The sequence below is a fragment of the Myotis davidii genome, unplaced genomic scaffold (assembly GCF_000327345.1).
Source record: "Myotis davidii unplaced genomic scaffold, ASM32734v1 scaffold235, whole genome shotgun sequence".
In the NCBI taxonomy this organism is placed as follows: domain Eukaryota; kingdom Metazoa; phylum Chordata; class Mammalia; order Chiroptera; family Vespertilionidae; genus Myotis; species Myotis davidii.
Window position 1 is genome coordinate 4,084,215 of NW_006287462.1, and position 21,307 is coordinate 4,105,521.

The 21,307-nt window shown below is 35.6% G+C and overlaps 1 protein-coding gene across 5 annotated transcripts in view; it reads left to right on the forward strand.

Annotated features, from left to right (window-relative positions):
* Positions 1-21,307, forward strand: part of N4BP2 (NEDD4 binding protein 2) — a 79,071-nt gene that overhangs the window by 33,946 nt on the left and 23,818 nt on the right. For all 5 annotated transcript variants that reach the window (XM_006759303.2, XM_015561028.1, XM_015561029.1 and 2 more), the window contains 7 exons: positions 3,075-3,151; positions 7,214-7,369; positions 9,887-12,249; positions 13,301-13,386; positions 14,858-14,903; positions 16,155-16,351; positions 19,419-19,537. In XM_006759303.2, coding sequence (XP_006759366.1) covers positions 3,075-3,151; positions 7,214-7,369; positions 9,887-12,249; positions 13,301-13,386; positions 14,858-14,903; positions 16,155-16,351; positions 19,419-19,537 — 3,044 coding nt within the window. The remainder of the gene's footprint in view (positions 1-3,074; positions 3,152-7,213; positions 7,370-9,886; positions 12,250-13,300; positions 13,387-14,857; positions 14,904-16,154; positions 16,352-19,418; positions 19,538-21,307) is intronic.

Sequence of the window (21,307 nt, forward strand, 5' to 3'; positions counted from 1 at the left end):
AACAATGTGAGAGGGACACAATGATTGGTGGTTGGGGAGATGGTAGGGCAGATCTCGTTTGATCCCGGGAATCGAACCTGCAACCCAGATATGAATCCATGACTCTTTGGCACGCAGATTGACACTATTCACTTAGCCACACTGGTCAGGGCTGGTGTCTCATCTTATAAGGATCAGTGCCCACCATTATGACCTCATTTAACCATACTTATCTCCTTAAAGGCCGTATCTCCTGATATAGTCACCTGGTGGGATTTGGGTTTCCACATATGGGGTTTGAAGGGACACAAACATTCAGTCCATAATAGGGTTTTGATCAGAGTAGTGACATAGTAGTACTGTGTTGTGAGTAGACTTTGAGGTGGGGGGGGGGGCAGTGGCAAGGATGGAAGCAGGGAGACTAGTTAGAAGGCTATAGCAACAAAGAGCAGGTGGCTCAGACCAACATGGTAGCAGTGAAGGTGCCAGTGAGTAGAGTAGTGTTAGATTCTAGATACATTTTGAAAGTAGAGCCAACTGGATTTCTTGTTGAATTGATGTGGATGTGAAAGAGAGCAGTTGGGTATGATGAGAGCCATTAATGTTGGTTTTTGGCCTGTGTACTGGAGCTTGTCATCAGCTGCAATGGAGAAGGGTTCAGGTAGAATAGGTTTGAGGTGAGTGTATGTAGGGTAATAGTTTTAGAAAGTTGAGATTTGAATATGTTAAGTTTGCTGAATAGACAATTGGATCTATAAGTTTGGAGCTCAAAAATGGATAACAAATTTTGTATTGATTTTTTTCCATTGATTTTTAGAGAAAGTAGAAGGGAGGGGGAGAGACAAAGAAACATCGATGTGAGAGACATCTTTTTATAGGCTAAAGGTATATATTTGAGAGTCATTACTATATGCACTGAGCCAGACCAGCTAGGGCGAGAGTCATTACCATATGGATGATATTTAAAGCCAATGAATGGAGTGATATTATTGAGGAATTGAGTGTAGATCGGAGTAGAGGAGCAAGGACTAAGTCTGAGGCATTCCATTGTGAGAAGAGGTCTGGGTGAAAAGGAGGGACTAGCACAAAAGACAGAACACTCAGTGTGGTAGGAGGAAAAGCAGTACTTGTGAAAAGTGTAAGAAGAGAGTGATGAATGGTGACAAATGCTGAGGATCAAGTAGGAGAGAGCTGAGAATTAACCATAGCATTTTTTTTTAAATTTTTTTTTAAAAAATATACTTTTATTGATTTTAGAGAGGAAGGGAGGAGAGAGAGTTAGAAACATCAGTGATGAGAGAGAATCACTGACTGGCTGCCTCCTACACGCCACCCACTGGGGATCTAGCTCACAACCCAGGCATGTGCTCTTGGCCGGAATCGAACCTGGGACCCTTCAGTCTGCAGGCTGACGCTCTATCCACTGAGCCAAGCCAGCTAGGGCACCATAGCATTTTTTCAGTGTGTAAGTAATTCATGGTCTTGGTGCTCAGTTAAAGTGGAATAGCCAATGGAAGTGGGTTTACGAGCCTACTAGAGAAATTGGAGACAGAGAATATAGTAATTATTTTGAGACATTTTCCTACAAAGAAGAGCAGGACAATAACAGGAAGATAGCTGGCAGGGGAAGTGAGATGAAGAGTAAGATGGGAAAAAACTGAATGTGATGGGATTGATTCAAGAAGGAGGGAACAATTAATGTTGCCTTAGAAAGAGGGAAGAATTGCTGAAATCAGTTATCCTTGAGATGGAGACAAGAGATGGACCTAGTTAGTGCACAAGTGTAAGGTTTGGCTTTTTAGATTATAGTCAGAGTTTCAAAAAATAGAATGAGATATTTTAAATAATTTTGAAATTATAAAAGCCATGCATGTATATGGTAATATTCAAACCATAAAGAATGCTTAAAATCTTACTCCTTTGAGTTAGATGCTTTTAATGTACAAACATGTGAATAATCCTCTTTTACCCAGCTGAAAATTCTGTATCTTACTTTCTTAACATTTATATTAAGGACCTTTTCTCATTTGTACATACGGAATTTAGAAAATTATATAATATTTTCATAAAAACACTCACTTATTTAGCTAGTTCCATAATCTACTGAGTTTGTTTATTTATTTAATTTATTTATTTTGCTATTACAAATAATGGTGAACTGGATATCCTGTTGTGTACATATCTTTACACTCTTTTTTTCAAATATATTTTATTGATATTTTACAGAGAGGAAGGGAGAGGGATAGAGAGTTAGAAACATCGAAGACAGAGAAACATCAATCAGCTGCCTCCTGCACACTCCCCACTGGGGATGTGCCCGCAACCAAGGTACATGCCCTTGACCAGAATCGAACCTGGGATCCTTGAGTCTGCAGGCCAATGCTCTATCCACTGAGCCAAACCGGTTAGGGCAATCTTTACACTCTTATATAACTATTAGTAGCATAAATTTCTGGAAGTTAATTGCTGGGTCAAAGAGATTGTGCATTTTATCAATTTAACATACTCATCAAGTGTGTTTGCCTCAGTAGATAGAGCGTTGGCCCGAGGACTAAAGGGTCCTGGGTTTGATTTTGGTCAAGGGCACATTCTTTGGTTGTAAGCTTGTTCCCTAGTCCCATCCGGGTTTGTGCAGGAGGCAACCAGTTGATGTGTCTTTCTCACATTGATGTTTCTTTCTCTGTGTCTCCCCCTCCCTTCCACTGTCTAAAAATGAATGGAGTCCTGACTGGTTTGGCTTCGTGGGTAGAACATTGGCCTGTGGACTGAAAGGTCCCCAGTTGATTCTGGTCAGGGGCATATGCCTGGGTTGTGGGTTTAATCCCTAGGAGGCGTGCAGGAGGCATCCAATCAATAATTCTCTCATCATTGATGTTTCTATTCTCTTTCGCTATCCCTTCCTCTCTGAAACCAATACAAATATATTTTAGAAAAACCAATGGAAAAATTATCCTCAGGTGAGGATTATCAACCCCTCCCCCAACAGGATTAGATAAGCTTTTGGGTTCAGTTTTAACATGCTTTGAATTGGATACAATGAATTTGATTTCATAGATGTAATTATTTATAAAAGCTTTTATCTTTTTTGTTTTCAGTCTCAAAAGCATAAATATAAAGTCCTTTTCCGGGAACCAGACACATGGTGGAAGTTCAAACCAAAGGAACTTGCGAGGTAAAACTTGGGAGACTACTTAATATATTTTTTATTTCATGGCAGTGATAGAAAATCTATTGAGATTTTTCTCCCTTATGAATAATGAATGAAACAAAATGGATTAGATTGCAGCTTTGCCATTTAAAAATTGATAACAAATTTTGTATAACAAAAAGCATATAGGCTTTTAATTCAGTTTATGAAGAGTTTGTATCTTTTTGTTCCTAAAATTGAGCTAATTAACAGAAAAATTCCAATTGTCCTTATATAGGCAATACTTTAATACTAATAATGTCATTATCTGAAACTAGAACAGATGCTAAGGTTTGGCATACTTGAACCTTGTGCTACTGGGAGGAACAAATCATTGTAGTTGCCTAGTGACTTAGAATACTGCAAGGAAATGAGGAGATAGAGATGGGAAAGGTAGCAGATGCCCAGCTGTTCAGTTGTCCAGGTATTTCACCCCCCCCCCCCCCCTTGGTTTGGTTGTTTGACTTGAATAAAAATGTTACTCAGGACAAGGACAGACTTGGCAATTTTAACTAATTCCAATACTAACTAAAGGACAATCTAATTTTAGTGTATTCACAATGTTGAGCAACTATTCAAAAAGAAACCCCGAACCTGCTATCAGTCACTTCCAGTCCTCTTCCCACACTCCTCCACTTTGGCAGCCACTAATCGGTTTTTCTTTCTCTGTGGATTGTCTATTCTGGATTTTGCATATAAATGGAATCCTACTAATATGTGGCCTTTTGTATCTGGCATCTTTCACTTAGTTTAATGGTTCAAGGTTCATCCATATAGAATGGACCAGTACTTTATTCCTTTCTATTCTTTTGATACATTATCTGTATAAATGAGTGAGATTAGCCTACATATTTTTCTTCCTTGCCCTGCCTTGCCTGGCTTTGGTATCATGGTTTTAGGTTCATAAAATTGGTTGGGAAGTATTTCTTCTTTTTCTCTTTTATGAGTATATGTAAGTTTGAATATTTGATAGCATTTACTTACGAAACTGTCTGGATCTGGTGTTTTCTTTCTGAGAAGGTTCAGTTGAAATTTTTCCATTACACCAAAGTTTTCAAATTTATTAAGACTTTATTAAAACAATTATCATATTCTCTTACCATTTACATCTCTGCTGTATCTATACTTAAGTTCCCCTTCTCATCTTAATATGTTTATGTATAGCTCCCTTCTTTTTTCTTGATTATTCTCATCAGAGATCAGACTTTTTATTAGCCTTTTCAAATAACTTTGCTTGATTGATCTTTCTATTATAAGTTGTTTTATATTTAATTTTTTATATTTCTGCTTCTCTTTTATTCTACTATCTGTGCTTTTCAAAAAATTTATTTTGCTTTGTATACTCTTGTATTTTAAAAAAATCTTTACTTGAAAGTTTAGGTCACTTTGTAATATAATTTGGTGCTATAAATTTCACTGGGTACTATGTTAGCTGCTCCCAGAATTTTAATATATAATACTTTCTTTTTGCCATTTGTTTTTTAATTCACATTATGATTAATTTTATTCTTTAGACCTTGGGTTATTTAGAACTATGTTTTTAAATTCCTGAACAGATGGTTTTTAAATTTATCTTAAAAAAATTTGTTTTCAACTTCAGTAGGTAAGATTATGCAGTTTGTGTGATACCAATTACGTGATATTTTAAAAAATGTATTTATGGTCTAGTTCATTGTCAGTTTTTTAAATAAATGTTTTATATTTGCTTGATAAGAATGTATACTGGTTATGGTGTGTTAATAAATTATTATTCTGTTGTTCACATCTCCCATAGCTTTATTTTTATTTTTAAAAGTTTGCTTGATGGATTAATATGAGGAAATCTGTGAGAGAGATGTGTTGAAATCTCTCTATATTGTGTTGAATATGTTAGTTTCTCCTTATAACTTTGCCTATTTTCACTCTATATATTCTGAGGATGTATTTTGAAGTGTATAGAAGCTTAAGCTTTTTATATACCTCTGATTCTTGGATATTTTATCTTTGTTTAGCGATTTTCTCTTTTTCTTAATATTAATTTTTGTTACAAAATCTAATTTGTCTAATACTAACAGAATTTCACCAGCTTCCTTTTAGTTATATTTGAGTGTGATTTTTTTTCTATACTTTTATTTTCAACCTTTCAGTATCTTTGTGTTTAGGTATATTTCTCGTAACTAGTATGGTTGGGTTTTTAATAAATCCACTCTGTTTATCTTTGGCTTTTAATTGTTAGTTCTTTTATGGTTATTTTGGTTTTTCATATAATAGGTTTTGCTTCTTACTGTCTCTGCTTTCTATTTATCTCACCTTTTCTGTGATTGTTTTATCTTCTATCACAGAAAATTATATATTTGAAAATTTTTTCCTATCATGTTTTATTATTTTTTTATTGTATGCAAATTTTCTTATTTTTTTCTTCTGTGCTAATTTGGAAATTTTATGTACTATTTTTATTTTTCTGGTGTTACATTAAAAATTTTATCATGCAAATTTTAAAGTTGAAGCATTTTCTTAGCTTTACTCCTCTAAACATTTTAACTCTAATACACTTACATGCTGTGAATACCTCTCTTCCAACTTTCATGCTGTGATTATCCAGAATGTACAGATACTGTTTGTTTTTAATTAAGGAGTTAGCACTTTGTGCTTAATTTTTCTTTCAGTATAAATCTTTCATCTGGGAATTTCCTTCTGCCTGACATTGATCTTTTAGGATTTTCTTTACAGTGTAGGCCTGCTTTATGTCACACTTTTTCTTTTTAAATCTGAAAATCCCATTATTGTCCTCATTCTTTTAAAGTACTTTTGCTAATGTATAAATTCTAGATGGACAGTTTCTGTTATTGAAGATAACATTTGACTCTCTTTGACTTCCATTTTTGTTGTAAAGTTAGTTGTAATTTTAATTTTTTGTAGGTGACTTTTTTGTTTTTTAATTTCCGGTTGCTTTTGATATCATCTCTTTATCTTTGAATGACATTTTCAGTACTATGTTTCTAGTTGTGGATTTCTTATTATTTATCTTTTATGGGATTTGTTGGGCTTCTGAAATCACGGGCTTGATTTTTTTCATCAGTTCTGGAAAATTCGCAGCCATTTTTCTTTAAATCGCTTCTGTCCCATGTACTCTCATTTCTCTTTCTGGGACTTGGATTAAACGTATACTAGACCTTTTGCTCTGTCCTCAATGTCTATGTCTCTTAACTTTCCTTTCATATTTTCTCTTTGCTTCTCTGTGATCTGAAACCAGACAAGATCGAGGTAGGTAAATATGAGAGCCAGATTTTCCAGGTGGCAAATGTTAATATTAGCCCTGGATCCAGACCCTAAGCCTTGGAACCAACCTTAGACAGGAGAGTTGCAAGTAAGATGCTTTCTTTAAATAAGACTAAAGCATACTGTCCTGGAAGATGCAATTTCAGATGCTGCATGAATGAAAGCACTCCCAGTTTAAGCCCTAAAGATCCCAGTATGTTAGGTTCCATTAAATATAAGCTCATAAACAAAAACACACCAAGAAATAAACCATCATGAGTGAAGTCACAACTATAACAAACTTCATATTTGCACATCTGAGAGTTTAAATATTAGGATTTATTTTTCTTTGTTTGAACTTAAAATGTATTAAAATGTATGCTTTAATTTAGTTAGGTTTCAGTGTTTTGCAGCAGGAGGGTCCTTTGGAACATCTACTCTGGAATTTTTTTACTCACTATTTAATATTAATTAAAACCTTGAAATGATGATCATATTCTTATGAGATTCTTTTTTTTTTTTTGCAGAGCTTGAGAATAACTTTTAAAGTTATTAGGATCTGCGCATTTTCCCCCCAAATTGATAAAGGTTATTTGGAAAAGATTATATGGAATGATTAAGAAAATGATAATTTAAGACATCCTGAATAAAATGAAAATTAGATTCAAATAGTATATGTTATTCATAATAAGCCAGCTTTGTTATTTTTATGCATTATAAATATATTGTTTTTTATGACATTATTTTTTCTGATTGTTTTAAAAGCTTAATTTCCAATATCCTTATCTTTTTCTCCTCTGGATTTTTTAGGCGTAATATTCATGGGGTAAGCAAAGAAAAAATAACAAGAATGTTGGAACACTATCAACGTTTTGTTTCAGTGCCAATAATCATGAGTTCTTCAGTGCCAGAAAAAATTGAACGTGTTGAGTTATGTGCATATTCTTTTGAGGACCAAAGTTCTAGGTAGGTTAAAGTCCCTATGCACAAATATTCAATTTAAAATATAATTAAAAAAAATCGCCGAAACCGGTTTGGCTCAGTGGATAGAGCGTTGGCCTGCGGACTGAAAGGTCCCGGGTTCGATTCTGGTCAAGGGCATGTACCTGGGTTGTGGGCACATCCCCAGTGGGAGATGTGCAGGAGGCAGCTGATCGATGTCTCTCTCTCATCGATGTTTCTGGCTCTCTATCTCTCTCCCTTCCTCTCTGTAAAAAATCAATAAAATATATTTAAAAAAAAATATAAGTCTTTGTTTTAAAAAAAAAATAAAAAAATAAAATATAATTAAAAAAAATTATATTGTGAAATCACTGGCTCGTGAAATCACTGCCAGATAACTTGCACAGCTTATATAGATATTCTTACCTGAAGCAAGATGTATATGATTAGCAGGAAAAGTAAAAGTTTGAGTGATGATGAGAGGTTTTTCATTGTCAGGGCATTTTGTGGGGCCATGTTTATACTCTGAATATTCCTTTCTTCAGTATGTAACTTCCTGCTATTCTAATCTTTATCTGTTACCTTATCTCCTCATTGTTATTATTTCATGCACTAGAGGCCTGGTGCACGAAATTCATGCATGGATATGGTCTGTAGGCCTGACCGGCGATCAGGGCTGATTGTGGCCTTTTGGCTGTTGCCTGGGCCTCCCTTCCCTGGCTGCCAGCTGCTGGCCGGGGCCTTCCTTTGTTCCGCGCCACCCCCTGGTGGTCATCGCATGTCATCGCAAGTGATCGAACTCCTGTTCGAACTCTCGAGGGGACCCTTTGCGTATTAGCCTTTTATATATAGATAGATAATCAATATAGTTTCCCTAGATATTAGTAAAATAATGCTGTCATGCTAGTATAGTAAAAATTAAATTAAAAAAATGTTTTTATTGGTTTCAGAGAGAAATGGAAACAGAGATAGAAACATCATGATGAAAGAGAATCACTGATCAGCTGCCTAATGCAATGCACGCCCCCTACTGGGGATTGGGATTGAGCCCGCAACCCAGGCATGTGCCTTTGACCGGAATCAAACCTGGGTTCCTTCAGTTCCCAGGCCGATGCTCTATCCGCTGAGTGAAACTGGCTAGGGTGTAAAAATTAATTATTAATGGTATAATTTTACTAAGTAATGCAAATCATAGACTTTTTTAATTATTGATTTTAGAGAGGGAAGAAGGTTGGGGGGAAGAGAGAGAGAGAGACAGACAGACAGACATTGATGTAAGATACATCTATCAGTTGCCTCTCATATGGACTCTGACTGGGTATCAAACCCACAACCTAGGTGTGTGTTCTGACCAGGAATCACACTTATGACCTGGTGTATGAGACGATGCTCCAACCAACTGAGCCTGGGGCAAGTCATAGCCTTTGGAAAGTGTGTAATCCAGGATAGTACTGATTCTGTTAAAAATTTAGGACATATAAACAATTGTATAAGTGAGTAAAGAAGAACTTTAAAATATATATAGAGGTCTGAATTGCCCATATTTTATAATGGTAATGTATGGAGAGGTTCTATTAAAAATAAGTTGGGAGTTGGGAAGGGAAAAGTCATAAATTCCTTTTCATTGAGGTGTTGTGAAGTGATAAACATGGATTCTTGAGCCTTATTTCCTGGCTTCCTTCCCAAAGTTTTATAATATGTAACCATAAAATCTCTCCATTCTTCAGTCCTTCAGTTCTAAAATGGTAAAATAACACTTTCCTCATAGGATTTCATAAGGATTATGAATTAACACTTGTAAAGGACTTAGATTAGAATAGCATCTGGCATATAGGAAACTCAATGCTTGTGATTTCAGTAGGAAGGCTTTATGGGAGAGGTGAGACTTTGAGAGCTCCGGGAGTAAAGAAAGTAAGGAACATAAGTTGACAAGTTGATAAGGAAAGTAATGATTAGGTAAAAGTGCTCTGAGTCTGAAATTAACATTAAGGATGGTTTTAAAAAATTTAATAAGTGACATCTCCACTGAGAGCTCTGTTCCCTAGCTCTCATTTCTTTTAACTGTGCAAATCATGTTGGTGACTCTTTGTGATTTGTAAATGAAGCTTAAACATTTTCCTCTGTAGCAAATGGCAGGTAGGTGATATGGAGGCAGACCTAGTTTCACATTGTTAAGCTTAATCAGGTAGGAAAGAAACCAGGGAGGTGTGCCCTTTTCTGGGAACACATTTAGATACATAACTTTAATATTTATGCATAATAAACAACTTAAAATCTCATATTATTCAATTAAAAAAAGTTTTAGTGCTTCCTATATGCCAAACATTTTGCTAGGTTGGGGTTACAACAAAGAGATGTGTTCATAGTGTATTACAGAAAGACCAAGATTAGCTTTTATAATTTTAATGTATCATATTTCTAGAACTTTTAGACTAAATAAATGTTACGTGTCTTTTCAGTTGAATGCTTTTTAAATTTAAATCACAATGTTAATAGTAACATTAAGAGGCTTCCTTATAACACCTTAAAAAAATCTTACAGCCCAAAAGACAATGAAGACATTACCTCTGGAAAAGAAGAAAATGTCTTATCCTCATCTCTGAAGCACATAGAGTTAATTGAAGAGAAGAAACTTGAAGTGACCAAAGAAGCTGTGTTACCTGAGAATGTCACATGTCTCTCTAGTGCAGATTTAAACAAAGGAAGTGGTGTGAATCCTAACATTCAGAGTGCTTTAATTCAGGAAGTTCCAGAAACATATTTTTCTGATTCTGAAAGCAAAGTAGGAGTAACAGACACAAATGAAAAAGAAGAGCAAGTAGAAATGGCTTCTGAAGAAGAACATAGTAAAACCGATACAGATGGTTTTGTAGAGAGATTGTCACAAAGTATTAGCTATGGTGAAAATAATCAAGAAGACTGTGATCTTTCAAATACTGCATCACTTCAGAATGAAAATTCTTCACCTGGTGAAATATTGGAAGAAAGAGCAGTGGTAAAGAAAAAAGCTTTTGGAAAACAAAAAAGCAAATCAACTTTAGAAAAGTGTCCGAGACATGAGCTGTCAAATTTTGTTGGTGATTGGCCAGTTGATAAAACTATTGGTCAGAGGACAAAAAGGAACCGAAAAACGGAAAAGGCTTCATCTGTACAAAATGACAAAAAGTATAATTGTCCTCCATCACGCAAAGTATTAGATAATGGTCTGTCTGTGAATATGGGTAATACCCAGCAACCAGAATGTCCACATGAAAGTGTAGAGGATGACAAGAAGTCACAATGTGATGATGCTTCAGAAGCTTTTAGTAGCTGTCACTATGATGCTTACAAAAATACTGAAAAAACCTCATTCAACATTGTGGGCGACTGGCCTTCATCTGATTCTTTAGCTCAGAGAGAGCACAGATCAAGAACGCCAAAGGCTGTTTTAAATGAACCCAGCCTAGAATTTGGAACTAATGACATTATGAGTGAAATATCCTCATACACAGCACATGAGGCCTGTTGGGGCACAAGCCCTGAAGAACTAAAAACGTTGGGTAGTGGTATTCTAGGAAGTTCTGAAATGCTATCTAGTGAAATGACCTGTGAGAATAAGACTTGTCCAAATAAAATGATTCATGGGCAACACACGTTGTCTCTTACTTTTACCAATAGTGCTCCAACTATTGCTGGGGTAGTAGGAGCAGAGACTTCAGCTGAATTTCCAGAGGGAAAGCCTAAAGAAGTCCCTGGAATGGAAGTAGGCACATGTACCCAGACTGAACCACAGGATTTTGCTCTCTTATGGAAAATAGAAAAGAATAAAATTAGTGTTTCAGATTCTGTGAGAGTATTAACAGGAAGATTAGATGGATTTAAACCAAAAGCTTTCAATATTAACACAAACTTAGATGTTCAAGAAACAATTCCCTATCGGGTAATGTATGATAAAAGCACGTTTGTTGAAGAAAGTGAGCTTACCAGTGCTGATGAATCTGAAAATCTTAATATTCTTTGTAAACTATTTGGATCTTTTTCATTAGAAGCCCTAAAAGACTTATATGAGAGGTGTAACAAAGATATTATTTGGGCCACAAGCCTTTTGTTGGATTCTGAAACTAAATTATGTGAGGATACTGAATTTGAGAGTACCCAAAAATCATATGATGAAACACAAATTGGGCCATTTTCTCTAGGATTTAATTTGAAGGAAATTATTAGCCAAAGAGGAACCTTGGAAGATTCTAATTCTGTGCCAGAATTTAGCCATGAGATTGGTATCACTAACACGAATGCACAATCTACCTGTGATTCAGAAAAGGGACACTCAGAGCAGGCAGAAATAAGAGTTACAACTACTGAAAAACCTGGATTAATAAGTCTATTTCCTAATGTCACCGTGGATCTAAAGAATACCAATGAAGTACTTAATAGTCAGGCAGAACTTCCAGTTGTACATAATATTAACCAGTCTTTTTCAGGTACTGTAAAAGCTACTCCTGCTCAAGATTGGAGTGAAATGGAGAACACTCTAGAAGTTACAGACATTGGAGACAGTATGCATTCTTTGAATTTGTCTGATATTTTAAACTCTGTATCGAGCACTTCAAATCTCGAGTTAAATGAAGACATTTATTTTTCTGACTCTTGTGAAATAACAAAACACGAGAATCTTCCAAAGGACTATATGAAGTTTCCTAACACAGAAGAATATATGAATGAAGATGAACAGGAAATGGAAAAAATTCTAATGGCAGGGAGTACTTTGCCAGCTGGAGTTAGTGAGGAAGATAAAACTGAGATGCTGAATCCCACACCAGTGATGACCAAATCTCTTACCATAGACTGTCTGGAATTGGCATTACCCCCTGAACTGGCTTTTCAGCTCAATGAATTATTTGGCCCTGTTGGTATTGATTCAGGTAAGGAAAAAGTAAATTAGCTGTAAGTGTGTCTTTATGTGAATAGAATATAGAGAGTTCTATTTCTTTTTCTTTCTTTTTTTAAAAAAAATATATTTTATTGATTTTTTACAGAGAGGAAGGGAAAGGGATAAAGAGTTAGAAACATCGATCAGCTGCCTCCTGCACACCCATTAGGGATGTGCCTGCAACCAAGGTACATGCCCTTGACCAGAATTGAACCTGGGACCCTTGAGTCTGCAGGCCGACGCTCTATCCACTGAGCCAAACTGGTTAGGGGAGAGAGTTCTATTTCAATTTAAAAATTATTCCATGTTAATTGAAATAGAAAAGTAATTTGTGTTGTCTACCTTATTTCCTTTTCGTTTTTGAGAGGAAGGGAGAGGAAGAAGGAGAGAGACAGACAGACAGACAGACATCAGTGTGAGAGAGAAATATTGATAGGTCGCCTCCTGTATGTGCTTTGACTCGGGGGTTGAACCTGCAACCTGGATATGTGCCTTGACCGGGAATCGAACCTGCTACCCTTTGGTGCACAGGACGATGCTCAACCAACTGAGCCACACCGGCCAGGGCAGTCTGCCTTCTTTTTGACACTGTAGAGGATTTTAAAAAATGTAATTTGAAGAAATAGTGTTTATACAGAGTTTATATTTATCCCATGCATATATTTGAAAGTTTTCTCTGATACTTACTGCAACTTATTTATACAAATGACCCTTTATTAACCCTTAGGAGCTACTCCAGATACATATAAGGCAAGATTAATTTCTTAGAACACACTTATTGAAAAGTCTCATCTAATGGAAATGAATAAATTAAATTTTAGACTGATGGACACGATTAACTTAAATATATGAAGTATTGTATAATTGCAGCAGCCAAGAAATATGAAAGCAATGACATTAAATAAACAAAAATATTCCAAGAGAACTAGAAACATAGGTTAGTAATTAATGACACCAATTAGTATTATGATACATAAAGTGGTTGAGTATGTGTTCTGCAAATATATGAGTAATGATTATATTTTCTTTTTTCTCCTTACAAGGGTCTCTAACAGTTGAGGATTGTGTGGTCCATATAGATCTGAATCTGGCTAAAGTGATTCATGAGAAATGGAAAGAATCTGTAATGGTTGGTAGGCTTCTTCATTTTTTTTAATTCTCATGTGTGGATATACTTATTGATTTTAGAGAGAGAGGATGGAAGAGTGAGAGAAATAGTCATATGAGAGAGAAACATTGATCCGTTAGCTTCCCCCTCCCTCTTACCCCTTACACACCCCAAGCTGGGATCAAACCCGCAACCTAGTTATGTGCCCTGACCAGGATTTGAGCCTGCAACCTTTTGGTGTATGGAATGACATTCCAACCAACAGCCACCCGACCAGGGCTGTGGGTTTACTTTATTTTTATCTTTTAAAATATATTTTTACTGATTTCAGAGAGGAAGGAAGAGGGAGAGAGAGATAGAAACATCAGTGATGAGAGAGAATCATTGATTGTCTGCCTGCTGCAAGCCCTCCACTGGGGGGGATGGAGCCCATAACCCAGGCATGTGCCCTTGACCAGAATCAAACCCAGGACCCTTCAGTCTGCAGACCAGCACTCTATCCACTGAGCCAAACTGGCTAGGGCTGTAGGCTTATTTTTATAGAGAGCTCCTTTTATATTCATTTTGTCACCTTTGCTTTTCAATATAATCTGTTATATGGAAGAGTTTTATTGAACTTTTACTTTGAGAGAGAATAAACTTTTATCATTTATAAGATTACTGATTACCCCTCCCCCCAGTAGTTTAGATTATTTCTAGACTAGCTAAATTATATAATTAATGATGGAGCTCAATATGTTGATTTTTTTTTAAAGGAAAAAGTCATAAATAGTTTTTACTTCTTAAATTAAAGACTTGCAGTACTGCCTGATTAAATACAGCATAAGAGCTCTATAAGTGGAAAAAATATATAGATGTAGTAATCCTTTATAATTTTACTTACCTGATTTTATTGTATACTAGAGGGCTGGTGCATGAAAATTTGTGCACTTGGGGGGCGGGGTGGTGTTCCTTAGCCCAGCTTGCACCCTCTCACAGTCCGGGACCCCTTGGAGGATTTCTACCTGCCGGCTTAGGTTCACTCCCTGGGGGATTGGGTCTAAGCTGGCAGTCAGACATCCCTCTGGCAGCCCAGGAGCCCTCGGGGGGTGTCCGACTGCGGCTTAGGCCCGCTCCCTGCGGGAAGTGGGCCTAAGCTGTTAGTTGGACATCCTTAGCACTGCCGTGGAGGCAGGAGAGGCTCCTGCTATGGTTGAGCCAGCTTCTGGCTGAGTGGCGCTCCCCCTGTGGAAGTGCACTGACCACCAGGGGGCAGATCCTGCATTGAGCATCTGCCCCCTGGTGGTCAGTGCACGTCATAGCAAAGGGTTGTTACCAGTTGTTCTGCCATTAGGGTCAGTTTGCATATTACCCTTTTATTATATAGGATTTAGGTTTTAGCAAGAACAATACATAATTTTACAAGGAGAGATTATTTCTAGAGTAAAATGATATAATCTTGTGTTCTAATGCACCTTCCTTTGCCAATCCCCTGTTCTGTATTTGTGTTTAGGAGCGACAAAGACAAGAAGAGGTATCCTGTGGCAAGTTTATGGGAGGTAAAAGCACTTATCTTTAGCTAATGATCTTGTCTTGACATTGAAACTTGGTGTGTGTATGTATGAATTTTAACTCATTTTAAGCATACTTTCATAAAATATGTTACCCAAGAACTTGGATTTGCAAATAAAAGTTCTTTAAAAGTTGTTTTATATTCATAATGAAGAAAACACACACCCTATAATACAATTTAGTTTTCCTGAGTGCTGTGGGACATGTAAGATTTGCTCTAATATATATAGTCAAGGTGTTTTCTGTTAAGATTTGCTCTGAATAAAAGAACTCTTCTGGTTTGAGAGCAATAAAAATGTTCATGTATTTGAGAGCATCGTTGAAATATTACTTGGCTATTAAAAATTTTTCTTGATGTTACTATTATTCGAGCACAAAAGTCAGCCTGCTCTTTAGGTACATCTGCCAAATTGAAAATATTTGATTCTAGACTTCTCTTTGATAGTATTGTCCTCAGTGATTAGTGCAGGTTGGCAGACCTGTTAAAAAGGGTCTTCCTCTTGTATATGAGTTCCTCCATATACTTGTTTTGTTCACTCCACACTGGGACTGCAGGCTAAAGATTCTTAGGATGTGCTTGTGTCGTAGCTTTAAGAGCTAAAGCCGTTTGAAAACTAGAGGTGCCCAAGGGTATCAAGAGTTGTGTGAATGACAGTAGTGACTGTTTTTTCACTCTCCAGGAAAGCAAAGGAATGTATCAGAATGTGTTGATATCCCATAGAAATGCTGACGTTATATATTGTTGTGAACTTCTTAGGATGTTCAGTTCCTTCCTTATGTTGAATATCATTTGCTCAGTATTTATTGGGTGCCTCCAGTGGATTGGTTACAGATTTGCCCAAATATTGAGGTTTTCAGTCCTTGGAGTGACTGGACAGAACTAACCAGAGCTGCTTTCGGTGGTCACTTTGAGTTGGCTGCAACTTCCCGTGTTTACTGTTGTATATGTCACTATTTTCTGTGTGTCAGTGTGGTATGGAAAAGAGTGGGAAGCGTTTTGAGTTGATTTTTAGTGAAACTTAATCATGGCACATTTGAAATATTCCTACATTTACACATGTCATTTCTTGCAGTTATATGAAGATGTATTTGAAACTTCAGAGTTGCTTTATGTTTAAAAGCTAAAAGTAAAAAAACATGTTTCCCCTGGGTCTCTCTGAGGTAAATGTAACAGTGTATAATGTTTAATTTGTATATTTTTTGTTGAGGGTCTGACACTGTTTATACTGCTTTTGTAGATCCTTCCCTGGTTGGGCATATTGGTCTTGATAATACTGAACAAAAATCATCTCAAAGAACTGGCAAAAAATTACTGAAGACTTTAGCAGCATCTGAAATGCTACCCTTAATGGATCATTGGAATACTCAAACTAAAAAAGTATCACTCAGAGAAATAATGTCGGAAGAAATTGCCTTACAGGAAAAACACGATTTGGTATGAGTTAGTATAAATATTAAGCTTTTGTCTTTGACTCTAGGTTGATCATGTATGTTTACTTTATGATTTTCGTTTGATTATATATTTCCTAGTCAGGAATCTGTATTTAACTTGACTGACGTTAATGTTAAAATTGAAAAATGTTTTAAACATAGTTGAAAACTGGAGTTTTTTACATCTGAGAAATTAGTTGATAATCTACATCAATAAACCAATCTGTGTTAAATATGTTGCTTTAGATTTAATTTTTCAGGCTATTGAGCTGCATATTCCTTAGCTTTTTAACATTTATGCAATTTTTAAATTCTAGAAACATGAAAGAGATCTGTCATCTATCTATCTATCTTCTATTATATAAAAGCCCAAGTGACCATCTAACCTTTGACCACCTGACTGGTAGCTATGGTGCGCACTGACCACCAGGGGGCAGACGCTCAACGCAGGACCTGCTGAGCCGCGGTGACTTGCAGCTGCGGTTCTCGGGTGACACACCCGGAACCAGAGAGGAGGGAGCCTGATTCCTGGATGTGTCACCCGAGAACCACCCTCTCCCAATCCAGGACCCCTTGGGGGATGTTGGAGAGCCAGTTTCAGCCCGATTCCCACAGGCCAGGCCAAGGGACCCTACTGTGCACCGGTCCTCTAGCTTAAAGATAATTTCATTCATAAATTAGTAATAAGAAATGTCTGTCTGACTTTACAGAAGTATCCACCTTTGGAACAGAATTTTTTAGAGAATGTTTTAGAACTTTAACAATTTGAATTAAAAATTTAAGTACCCTTATCTAACTTTTCAATTAAACAAATTCAAACAGAAACTTCATTTCATTTTGAACTTTGTTTTTGTGCCATATTCAATGTATCTAATTATATGAAGTCATGAGTGAATTTCGTTTCCTTTGCATTGTTCGTAGCCTTTTTTGGAATTGTGAAAATTAATATTATTAGACAATTTCAAAATCAGAAGAGGAAAGACCCTAGAAGTCATTTAGTCCCGTTTTCAAGGAAAAAAATAACTCTTAGCTGGTGATCTTAACACTTTTATTTTCTTTCTTATTCATTTGACTGTTCAAAGGAACACCTTTATATTTGGTTAAAATACATAGAATTGGGGCATAAGAAGAATGATGGGGTTCCTCTATTTTTATATTTACTTTCTCTAGTTATGTTGTTAATTAAATTGGAAATGTGCTAGCATTCCCATCTTTGCATGTTTATATAATCCAAGAAACAATCTCTTCAGTAGGATCTTATCATTTAATGTTGTTTCATATATCCTCTTCAGCTTATTTATGTAATAAAGTAGATAAATGGATTTTTTTTAAAAAATAGGGAAGCCTAGAACTTATGCCAAAATGGTATGATACTTTTGGTTGAAATGCCATTTTTCCACTTCTGAAACTTGTTTTTACGGTTTTAACTGCCTTTTAATCTCTCAGTATAATAGTGAACAAATGAACATCTTTGACTTCCCAACTTAATGCACTGTTTTTCTTATTAGTAATTTTTGCTTGTCTTGTCTGGGTTGCCTAATAGAAACTATATGTTTTGGTCCCAAGGTACAAATCCAGTAAGAGAATTTTGTGATGCTTTCTCCTAATTTTTTGTCCCCAAAGGAGAAATACATTTTGTATTTTTTTTTAAAGCAAAGACTATAAAATAAACTTTAGATGTAATGTATGGATAGAATAATTAATTGTAAGGTGATTAATATTACGAGTTTTCAGTTTTTTGAATTTGAAGTTTTGAAACTCTATGGCCTGGTAGATTGCCAATAAATCTGATTGCTGAATATTTTAGTAAGTTCAGATTATAATGTATATTTTAAATAAAACATGAAATACTTTTAATTCTTGAGGTGGCTCTTTCTCAGGAGAAGTACTTCTGAGCAACTCTGGGATATATGATGCCGTCAGCTTTACCAATCCGTTCTTTTATTGGCCAGATGGGTCACCTCCTGTGGTTCCTCTTTTATTATTATCTGGTGTCATAAAAGGCCTAAATATGGTTAGGCTTCAAAACCAATAACTATTCTAGGATTGTCCTAGATTTACATAATTTTATATTTAGGAATTTTCAGAATCACCTTTGAAATTTGATAGGAGCTTATTTTTCAGACATTAGGATCTTCGTAGCAAACAAATTGTCCTAAAGTTAGAAATCACTCTAAGAATGTTTACTGTAATCCTAGGTTAGGATTAAAGTAGCACATTTTATAAAAATTCTTTTGGTTTAGCAATTTGAACAGGTCCAAATATGACTGGGGAAAAAACAATTAGTAGCAATTCTCATACAGTTATTTTTAAGTAATAAATATGCTTTTGAAACTTAAAAATTGTGAATTTTAAGATTTCCTGTCAACCTGAATTTGCAACTTATTTGTACATTGTAGTTTTTGCCCATTGAGGAGAGTGTGTTTTTGTGGACCTTGTTGACAGCATCACACAGTGTCCCTTTTATGAGGACCATGGGAGACATTTCTCTCAGGTCTCAGTACAGAAAAAGCTGTACTTCTCCTGCGCACCTGGTTTGTTTTTATTTTATGGACACTGAGAATCTTTGTTTCCCCCTTTGCTTTGGGCACGAAGAAGCGCAGAACTGAATTTGTGGCCACCATTAGCAATTGAACAAGAGTTTGTGCATTCATTTATGTACTGATTTTACTTGCTAGCTTTATCTATATTCTTACCTTTATTTTCTCTATTCTCTGATTTATTTATACCCTATTTATTTATATAGATATCTTCATCCTGTTTTATATATATTTGAATGTGTTGAGTGTGTATATGTGAGAGCATATATGTATATATTTATATATACATGAACACATATGTATATGTGTGATTGTATATATATTTTTGAGCAGCTTCAAATACTTCGTAAAAATGGGATATAAATAAATAGTGCAAGAATACTTATATTACTAATTTTAGCCTTTAATCAGTGAAGAAAGTCTGTTATTGCTTTTAAATTATTAGTCTTTTTGCAACAAAATAACCATGCTTTTGGATTAGCATAATTTGTATTATAAATTCCATTTTAAGGATTTTTTTTTTTTTTTTAGAAAAGGGAATCACTTATGTTTGAAAAAGATTGTGCCACTAAACTAAAGGAGAAGCAGCTCTTTAAGATATTTCCAGCCATTAACCAAAATTTTCTGGTGGACATTTTCAAGGACCACAAGTAAGTGCTAAAAGGATTGTCTATTCTACTGTGATGTCATTGAAAGCATATATTATACATTTTAATCTAATATTTTTCTGATAATGAATGTAATATACTGGTAGGTATATTATAAACCATTTAATGCAATGTACCTAATGTAGCAGGTGAGCAGTTTCTGGCAATTGGTTTATATGCCTCCTCAATTTTTTTTCACATGTAGCAATTATACATACATGTGCACCTCTTTGCTTTTGTGTCTACATACAAATAGATGCTTCACCAAAGAAGAGGTTGTTTTTTATGTACTATTTTGTAGTAGTTTTGCTGGTATTTATTTTTCCTATCTGTTCTTAGTGATCTGCTCTTTTCTTTTTAAAGTCTACAGAATATTCCATAGTATTCATAAAATGATTTCTTAAATTATTATAATTTATACATGCTCCTATTATGGACTTTTTGACTGTGAGAAAAATTGGAAACCATGTTGCTGCACTGAGCATCCTTGAACAACATACATTTTTGTGTACATTGGTGAATACTATTGTAGGCTAGTTCCTAAAAGTGAAATTGCTGGTTGAGAGTGTGTGCATTTAAAGTTTTTATAGTTAATGCCAAATTTCCTTTGATACAGGCTTTCTGCATTAGTTATATGTACTGATAGTGTAACCCACCTTGATAATAATAATCTTGAAAATTTTTGCCAATCTGATAGGAAAAATATTTTATTGTTGTTTAAATATTTGTTTTCCTGATTATTAGTAAGGTTGAGTAATTTCATTCATTTCCTTTTCTACTAGTTGCTTGCTTTCTTTTTGTCTGTTTTTCTTTTGGTTGTTTGTATTTCTAGTTTTAAATTTTTTATTTATTGATTTGAGAGAGAGAAACGTTGGTTTGTTGTTTTACTTTTTTATTCCTTCATTGATTCTTGTATGTGCCCTGACCAGGGATTGAACCCGCAGCCTTAACATATTGGAATAACACTCGAACCAACTGGGTTACCTGGCCAGGGCAATTTTTTCTAGATTTGCGAGAGCTCTTTATATATTATTTATAGTAATTTTTGTCTGTTAATGTAGATTATAATTATTTTTCCTGCTGTAATACTTATTAACCCAGTATAGTCACTTTGGTCATATACATGTTTTAATTCTAATGTTTTATCAGAAAATTTTTTTTTATTGTTTCTGAGTTTTATGTCTTTTTTTAAAAAATATATTTTATTGATTTTTTTTACAGAGAAGAAGGGAGAGGGATAGAGAGTTAGAAACATCGATGAGAGAGAAACATCGATCAGCTGCCTCCTGCATACCCCCCATTGGGGATGTGCCCTCAACCAAGATACATGCCCTTGATCGGAATTGAACCCGGGACCCTTGAGTCTGCAGGCTGACGCTCTATCTACTGAGCCAAACCAGTTAGGGCAGTTTTATATCTTTTTTAGGAAGTCTGTTCTACACCCATTTTATAAAAATACTAGAGGCCCGGTGCATGACATTCGTGCACTAGGAGTATGGGGGTTCCTCAGCCCGACCTGCACCCTCTCCAATCTGGGAGCCCTCAGGGGAGCCCTCTCCAATTCGGGAGTTTCTTTCTTTCTTTTTTTTTTTAATTAAATCTTTATTGTTCAGATTATTACATTTGTTCCTCTTTTTTCCCCCCATAACTCCCCTCCTCCCAGTTCTCGCCCCACCCTCCGCCCTCACTCCCCACCCACTCTCCTCATCCATAGATGCACGATTTTTGTCCAGTCTCTTCCCGCATCTCCCACACCCTTTTATCCCCCACCAC